The 9,088-nt window shown below is 36.7% G+C and overlaps 1 protein-coding gene across 1 annotated transcript; it reads right to left on the bottom strand.

Annotated features, from left to right (window-relative positions):
• Positions 1 to 213: 213 nt before the first annotated feature.
• On the bottom strand, positions 214 to 6,514 carry LOC110694072 (ribokinase-like). The gene is made up of 4 exons (XM_021871226.1): positions 5,764 to 6,514; positions 1,155 to 1,340; positions 755 to 950; positions 214 to 650 (listed from the first exon to the last, which is right to left on the bottom strand). Exons 1-4 carry the CDS (start codon positions 6,415 to 6,417, stop codon positions 559 to 561), a joined length of 1,128 nt encoding a protein of 375 aa, XP_021726918.1. The 5' UTR covers positions 6,418 to 6,514; the 3' UTR covers positions 214 to 558.
• Positions 6,515 to 9,088: the final 2,574 nt, after the last annotated feature.

The following is a 9,088-nucleotide window of genomic DNA, read 5'->3' as shown; positions in this document are numbered from 1 at the left end:
TCATGCATTTTTGGATTTATGGAGTCAATGTAAGGAACAGTCTTCTGATTACGTAGTATCACAGGTACATGCTCATTAAACCGACACCAGCATTCCAGCACCAAACGTAATTCACTGGCCTTTATACAAAGTAGATAATATGGTAAGGTCAAGTGTGGTCAAATCGTTGTATTATAAGGATATAAGTGTAAGGTTGAGGGTGACAGTCTCAAATCAGGCGAAAAGGATACCAACCAAGAATTGCATAATATTTCGACTTCAGTTTAAAGTACAATTAACTTCCTACCAAGCTTACATGCTCGCCAATCCACAAAATTATGCAAAGCTTGCATGCTCACTGATCCATGATGAACCCGAATTAAACAGTTTTCTACCAAGCTTATTTCTAATCCTTTCTACGCCTTAATATTGTTGTGGCAGCCTTTGGAGCGTCCACCAGTACCATCCATCACTCAGCCACCCTGACGGTTTATTTCTTATAAATAGCAAAAAAAAAAAAAAAAAAAAAAAAAGAACAAACACCCTCTATGTGCAAGTTGCTATAATGAAATTGTTACACTAAGAAGACCCGAGAAGCTTCAATACAGAATCACGATCAGGCATGCTTGGAATTGCTCCTTTGACTTGAACACAAAGAGATGCGGCCGCAGCTAAACAAAGAAGGTGTTCAAGAATATTTGTTCATATTTCTTCAAATAGCATGAATAATAATGACAAGATAAAGGGCTGTGACCATGTGAGGCAAGTGTCTTACCAGCAAATCTCAAACATTCTTGCTTTGATTGACCCTCAACGAGGGCTACAGCAAAAGCGGCTGTGAAAGTATCGCCAGCTCCAGTTGTATCAAGGACCTTTGGAGCCGATATGATGGGCTGCTTGACCGGTTCTTCACCTTCTACAAATAAGGCAGAACCTTTATCCCCAAGTTTGACCAATACCTTCTTTACTCCCTGCAAACAATGGCAGTCAATAAAAGTATAAAACAACTCAAATAACTCTGCATTTTGTTAATGACTCGTAGTTATACATTAATGGTTGTGGTACAACTGGAAATGAAATGAGTAGCTGGTCTGCAGCTTAAATGAATATGGAAAAACGGACATCAAGCATCAGAACTAAAAATGGCAAGATAGTAAAAAAAATATTGAGCTCACCATTCCATAACACTTTGTCACAGCTTGACTAACTTGCTCGAAACTTTCAGTCGGCATCCCTGTCAAACGAGAAAGTTCACTTTCATTGGGACTAAGAATATCAACAAAATTTAGCAGCTCTGGTGGAAAAGGAGAATCCATTCCCCCAGCATCCAAAATAACGGGAACCCCTGCATTTCTTGCAGCCTGGAAAAATTCAGCCAGCAAGAATATTTACAGGTGTGAGTAGCAAAATTTTAAAGGTAAAATAGGGTTTATATTAAAGGGCGAGCCAGCTGAGCAGGAAAAACCCAAACACACAATTAGTCAATGAAACTAGGTTGAATCTTGCGGGTTGATTACATTTCTTGTACATTATTTTAAAGGTAGATAGGACATTAAAGGAAGAGCCAGCTGAACAGGAAAAGATCCAAACACAATAATTCAATGAAGCTAATTTGAATCTAGCGGGTCAATTGGAATGATCAATACATCTCTTGTACATTTATGTAAGCATTATACAAAGTCAGTGTCCTGTCCATAATTAAAATGGTCATTGTTCGGTCATGTTGGAGCAGAAAGGATAGGCTAAAATAAGGTTTCTCTTGAGCAGTTAAATTGACATTGTACATGCACAAAGTGACTTGCTTGCTTTTACCAGCATCAACAATGTATAATGCACAACATCAGGTCAAAAGAAAATAAGTTCAGGATATTTCTTAAATGGTAATTTCAGATCTCTTTCAAATCTCTATTTTGCTCACTACGCTTGAAAACACACAAACCATTAAAAAAAAACACCAGAAGCAATAATTACTGAACAAATAGGAAGACTAGAATACAAAAAACAAACATTTAATACGATAACAGAATTTGAAACATTTCTAGATAAAATATTACACCATCTGACCATTGAACTTTTAGAATTTGAAACTCAGAATTACTTGCATTGCCACATAAATCATCTTCCAAACCATATTCTGCACTTTATACCAGCACTTAACAAACTACATTTCAAAACAAAACCCACACTTTGCCAATATGGTATAAAAAATGAAGTGACCCAAATTATCTTATTTTTATCGACACCGTTCCATTCTGATCTTTGCTTTCACCTCACCCACACTTATAAGCACACTTTGAATGCATTAATCACAGCAAAAGAACTAGGTAAATTCCAGATGCCCCACTTTGCTAACGCCTTCCAAATCCTAATGACCTCCTGACTCTTGAGATTTTCTTATTCATTGGTACTCGTACATTCTATTAAAAAGACAACTTCAATTGCACCATCTAGACGGTCTCAAGTGTCAAACAGCCACATCATAGCCTGATCAAGCCTTCCATAATTTGATGCCTAGATATAGAATACCTCTTCATTCCTTGAGGTTCTTTATCGTACAATGAAAGGGAATGGATGGAAAAACTGCCTCCCACTTGTATAAAATTGCCAAGTCGAACCATCACATTACGATCTTTAAGCCAGTTCTTAGACAAAATTGTATACAAAACTATTCTAGAACAAGTGATGGAAAAGACTAAAGCGTGCTCCTTATTACATATGTTGATACATTGAAAACACTTGAGAAAAGTAATGTACTCTGTAATAAGAAAAGGGGTACAGCATAATCAGTGTATTAACCTAGTGTCCTTCATGATTTTCCTCTAAAGTAGGGTATACCGATATAGCAGAAATTTCTATCTTGGCTAGCTTTTCATGTTTGGATGAGCAGGAGTTGGAGAAAACTATGATGCGACTGTTCAGGCTACATTGCTCAAAATGGCACCATTGCTTCACTGTTTCACATGTTATATGTGCGAAACTATGAAAGTTATGAAAAGCTATGCATCATCAAATCATTTTGGTTAAAGACAGACCAGTTTTGAATTCTAGGATGAATAGCAGAAGCTAAACTTCTGCCACTAGCAGTCTTGGGTTCATCTCCTTTCTTCGTGACTTTTGCAGATATAACTAATAGAATGGGCAATCCAGATATAGTATGTAAGCTGTATTTTTTGGTACACTGAATTGTTCCTTTTAGGATAGGTGGAAGGGGCACTTCGAGGAATTTTTTAATGGAAGTAATGGGGTTGTGACGGAAGATAACTCCATGAGTGATGAAGAAATCAACATGGAATATGTGCGCAAGATTAGAAGAGTAGAGGTGGAGATTGCACTGAAGAAGATGAAGCTTATGAAGGCGGTTGGCCCTGATGGTATACCGATAGAGGTGTGGAGGTGTTTGGGTAAGATTGGTATTGATTGGTTAATAGACTTCGTCAACAAGATATGGAGGGCTACGAGGATACCGTAAGATTGGAGGAAGAGCACCTTGGTCCCGGTTTATAAAAACAAGGGAGACACTGTGTGTTCAAACTATCGAGGGATCAAGCTCTTATGAGCCACACTATGAAGTTGTGGGAAAGAGCGATTGAACATAGGTTGATGGCATGTACAAGCATTTCGGATAATCAATTTGGTTTTATGTTTGGGAGATCTACTATGGAAGAAGCAATCCATTTAATAAGAATGATGGAGTTTTATCGGGTAAAGAAGAAGGATCTTCATATGGTCTTTATTGATTTAGAGAAGGCATATGACAAGTTCCAAGAGAGGTACTTTGGTGAACAATGTTGAAGAAAGGTATCCCACAAAGGTACGTGGATTTGATTAAGGATATGTATTGGGATGTGTCAACAAATGTGAGGACTTGTGTAGGGTTGTCAAAACATTTCCCTATTACAATTGGATGGCATCAAGGGTTTGCATTAAGCCCATTTCTTTTTGCAGCGGTTCTGGATGAAGTAAGTAGACCAATTCAAGATGAGGTTCTATGGTGCATGTTGTTTGCGGATGATATCGCTTTGGTGGATGAAACTAAAGATGTGGTTAACGCCAAGTTGAAGCAATAGAGGCAAAGGTTGGAATCTAGAGGGTTTAAGTTAAGTCGGAGTAAGACGAAATATTTGGTATGTCGTTTTGGTAGTCCAAAGGGGATAAACGATGAAGTGGTAGGTTTGGATGGAAATGAATTGACCATGAGTGGATGTTTTAAGTACCTTGGATCGATCATCCACAAAAATGGTGTCATTGATCAAGCCATGGCCCATAGGATTAAGTCAAGGTGGCTTAAATGGAGAACGGCCACATGAGTATTATGTGACCGAAGCATTCCCTAATAGTTAAAGGCAAAATTCTACGGGACTGTCAAAAGATCAGTGTTGCTCTATGGTATACACAATGTTGGGCTTCTAAGAAGGAGCGCATTAAGAAGATGAAGGTTACGAAAATGCACGTGTTAAGGTGGATGTGCGGGAACACTATAAGAGATAGAATCAGAAATGAGGTTATTTGCAAGAAAGTAGGGGTGACAGGTAATGTAGACAAAATAAGGGAAAATCACTTGCGTTGGTTTGGGCATGTAAGACGAAGACTTGAGGGTGCACCGGTTCGAAGAGCGGAAGAGTGGGACCATGGAGGGGTTAAACGAGAGAGAGGGAGACTGAAAATGACTTGGTTGGAAGGGGTTAGGAAGGATATGAAGTGTATGGATTTGCATGAGAATGAAGCATTGGATCATAAGGGATGGAGGAGGAAGATTTTAGTGGATGACCACATGGAATTATCAAATTTAGTTCATGTAGCCGACCCCACTTATGGGATTAAGGCTTTGATGGATTGATTGAATGAATTGTTCCTTCTCAACCTAAAGCACATGTGGCTGTGAGTGGCTAGTCAGGGAAATCACATTGGTACATGTTTAGCAAAGTCTTCTTCCCTTTCCAACTGTCAAGCTTCCAACTAAGACGTTCTCACTGCTCCCTTCAGGTTTCAATTTCTTTACACCTAAGTAGGCTTTCTACTAAATATGATAGCTTACCTATCAAGCGAATAGGGTCATGTAACACACAGAATAGAGCAATTCAGCATAAAATAGAACTCCTAAGGAGATCAATCAATCAAAGCCTTAATCCCATAAGTAGGGTCGGCTACATGAACCAAAAGTGATTGTTCCTTATAGTCATCCACAAAAATCTTCCTCCTCCATCCCTTACAATCAAATATCTCATTCTCATGCAAAACCATTTGCAAAACTCTTAAAAGGAGATAGTGTACTAATTTAAGCAATGGAAAGAATTCACCTTCACCAACCATAGTTTGATCACTTTAACGACACGTGTAGGAGACTGTTCAGCAAAACCAAAGCATATTGAATATTTATCACTCTAATACCAATAGTGATTGATAGCATTGGGATGCCTTGAACCTGGGGTTCGCCTACTTTACTGTCTATGTTAGGCTTACAATAAACTTGTAATTGTTCTGGAGGGAAACACCTAGTTATTCTATATAAAACTTTCAACTACTCAAAGTCCTAACAGATCGTAGTATCGTATGCCCCTCTACCAAAGGACCGGCATTGCTAAAGAATCGTTAGTGAATCACGTGAAATCTGTGTCATTCTTCGATTGTTAGTTCATTATGTTTCTAGCACCCATAATAACATCACACATATCCATATCATCAAATCAAATCAGTTTTACACACACAAAATCCACAACTTCAATATTAAAACCCTTAAAAACACAACTTTAAAATTATAATACCAAATAACAAATAAAAACAGACCTTAGCAACTTGAATATTGACAGAATCAGGAATTTCCCTCTGAAGAAGAACAATCCCAGCATTCCTAACAATCTCCAAATCAGCATCATCAATCTCTTCCGGCCAACAACTCATATTAGCACCACCAACAATGATGATCGAGTTTTCGCCATTCGATTGAAGCATAACAACAGCATGACCAGTAGGAGCACCATTAACATTCCTAAGATGATCAAGAGAAACCCCACCATTTTTCAATTCCTCAGAAATCAATCTACCATTAGCATCTTCACCAATTTGCCCAAAAAAGTAAGTTGGGTATAAAAGTTTACCCCCACAAACTGCTTGATTGGCTCCTTTTCCACCTGCTAAAGTTTGGCCTGATTTTGCTGAGATTGTTTCTCCTTCTTTTGGGAGTCTGTCGATTTCGACGTATATGTCTGCATTTGCTGATCCTACTACTACTAATGGTGGGAGATTTTCTGGGGTTAGATTTTGAGATGAATTTAGGGATAATGAGGGGAAATTAGGGGTTTTTGGGGGGAATTTCGGGGTGAATTGAACTGGGTTTTGATTGAATTTGAAGATGGATTCATATTTATAAGGAATTGGGATGATTTGAGAGGAGGAAAAAAGGGAGTGTTTTGAGTGTGAGAAGCATGAAAAGGCCTTCATCTTTGTGTTTCTTGCTTTTGATCTAGAAGAAGACTTGTGCTAAATTAATTGACCAAATTTGAAGTGCGTGTTTCTTTCCATGGTCGTTTTATATCATGATAAAGACTAATCTAATCTATTTAATCTAAAGCTAATATAATTATATAATCTATTTAATCTAATATTGACTTTTTTTTCTTTTTTTTTTTGGTGTTTAGAGAGCCACAAGGGTGGGGGTGAGAATCGATTCCAGGATCTCCTGGATCCGGGAGGGAGCTCTAGCCACTTGAGCTATCTCTCACTCTCAATATTGAGTATTATTACATATATTTAATCTGATTTGGTTTGATCCGCTAAGGTTTTGTGTCCGCTGAAGTAAGAAAGCAATTATACGAGCACACATATGGTGTCTAATAAGCAAAATTTATACTTTCATTCCAGAGTAACTAACACAGTCAAGTTGATATACAAGCCAATTTAATAGTTTGATTTAGATTTATAGAATTAAATATTAACAAAAATATAAAAAATTATATTATAAAACTTTATAATAAATATTAATATTTATTTTATAATTAAATTATATTTTATGATTAAATTTGTTTTTTTATATGTTAAAAAAAATGATGGCCAAAGTTAATATATTAATAGTGAAAAAAAAAAATTCAAACATTATTTAGGACTCTAATGATTATAATTTCTTAATGGTAAAGTTGTAATTTTAAAGCACTTTAGGTATATATTAATTGTAACTTTAATAAATGTGTTGGGAGTGAGAGATTTACAGTTTCCTCCAATTCCAAACTCGCTTGTCCACTTACTACCACGAATAATGGTAATCATAAAAATCATAATAGTAAAATTATTAAACATTAAGAGGTTTTTCACTTATTTTCTTTAGTTAATGTGTGTTATGTGTAACCTTGTCTCACAAAAATAAAAAGATATAGAACAACTTGAAGATATTGGATTATTGAAATACTTCGATAATGAAGACTTAACAATGTTATTAGTACACAATCATCATTTGTCAATGATATACTTTTCATTAATACTTTTTAGGGTTACATAATACATTTTTAATTCCCATTTTTTAAAATAAACGCATATGACATTTAATTTTATTTATTACAAGTAATAGAAAAACAAATATTTGATTTCATTTTTGATCTTGTTATAAGGATAATTGAGTACTTTTTTTTTTTGAAACAGGATAATTGAGTACTTAACATTAAATACCAACGGTAAATCAATTTTTTTATGTATATATATATTTTTGGTTGCATCAGCTCCCTCGTGTTATACTAGTAGATTTTTGCCACCATATATAGCAATTGAAAAGTGAAAAGTTTGGGCTCTAAGTTGTCACTTGTCATCATTGTCATATTCCTTTAGCATGGGTCAACACATGCTAGACGTCTATTAGTCAAGGGTCCCAATTAATACGATCGAGTAAGAAGGCAAGTATGCAAATAAGGCTTAAAAAATGCTTAGACTGCTTTGAAAGGGTATACAAAGTGTTTGGTTGTATTGTGTTGAGTTGATTGTATAAGTAAACCTTGGTGCCTATTTATAGGAATTCATCCTAGCTAGCCCTTAAATATAGAACCTTCCCATCCTCCTCAAATAGAGGATTCTAAACGCTAACCTCCTTGAACATTCTACCAACTATGTACAGAAGTTTCTAAATACATTCCTCTATGTACAAGAAGACCCTTAAGCAGTCTAGAATCATCCTTGTTGAAATATTTCACCCAAGGTGCCTTCGGAGCACTTAAAATTTTTTCGGAGAGTACCGAACCACTTAATATACCAACTTGTATATATTTTGCGACCTCATCTCGTGAAACCGACCACAAATTTTTGCTTACACCCAAGACTATCCACCTCTCCCTACACTCGCCCTTGCACGACGTCGTAACACTATACCCAAGTCCTGAAGTCCACACAGCTCTCCCTAAACCCCCTTATATTAGTGCCCGAAGTAGTTGTCATTTAATAATTTTTTTCTTTTTTTTTAAGCTATGTATATATACATTAATTTTTACCAAAATTTTCTTTAATAAATTTTGATTTTTAACACCAAAAAAAAAAAGCACGAATTTGAATTTTAACACTAAATGATCCAAGGATCAAATCCGTTAGTGGGGCCCATAATGCTTACGTGTCAACATATATTCTTGGATTAAAGTAATAAAAAAAAGTTTTAAAAAGCAAAAACCCTAAATTAACCCATGCCACCCCATCGGCTACGCGACACCGCCCACTGCTCCACCCAAACACCCCTATTCCTAGACCTAGCCACCGCATATTCTGCCCCTCCTTTTCCTCCTCCCAAAATCGACATCCTTTCCCCAACGTCCGCTTAATAAAGGCGGCCATTTTTTAAACCACCCAAAACCGACCACCAATAACAACCGCTAAGGATCGAAAACGACCGGTTTTGGGCCTAAGTGGTCGATTGCGACCATAAATCAATTCTCATTTTAACCTAAGGTTCTCACCTGATCAAGTAAAGTGCGTTAGAAACTTAGCCTCAAAGAGTCAAAGGAAGCTGCTATTTGGCCATTTTATGTCATTTACTTATGACCTTTGTGCCGATCGACCAACCTCACCCATGGCCAATTTTATGGACGCCCTAGGTGTACGATCGAGATGCATTGTTGGTCATTCGTATGTACAAGTAGAGGTG

Source organism: Chenopodium quinoa, unplaced genomic scaffold (assembly GCF_001683475.1).
Source record: "Chenopodium quinoa cultivar QQ74 unplaced genomic scaffold, ASM168347v1, whole genome shotgun sequence".
Lineage (NCBI taxonomy): Eukaryota > Viridiplantae > Streptophyta > Magnoliopsida > Caryophyllales > Amaranthaceae > Chenopodium > Chenopodium quinoa.
Note: the sequence above shows the minus strand (reverse complement) of the source record. Positions and strands in the feature narration are given on the sequence as shown.

Excerpts from the sequence above, each read along its gene's own strand:
- LOC110694072 (XM_021871226.1), bottom strand. The coding sequence starts at position 6,417 with ATGAAGGCCTTTTCATGCTTCTCACACTCAAAACACTCCCTTTTTTCC. Across the intron at positions 951-1,154 it reads TGACAAAGTGTTATGGAATG|GGAGTAAAGAAGGTATTGGT; the intron begins GTGAGCTCAATA and ends CATTGTTTGCAG. Across the intron at positions 651-754 it reads AGAATGTTTGAGATTTGCTG|CTGCGGCCGCATCTCTTTGT; the intron begins GTAAGACACTTG and ends TTCTTTGTTTAG.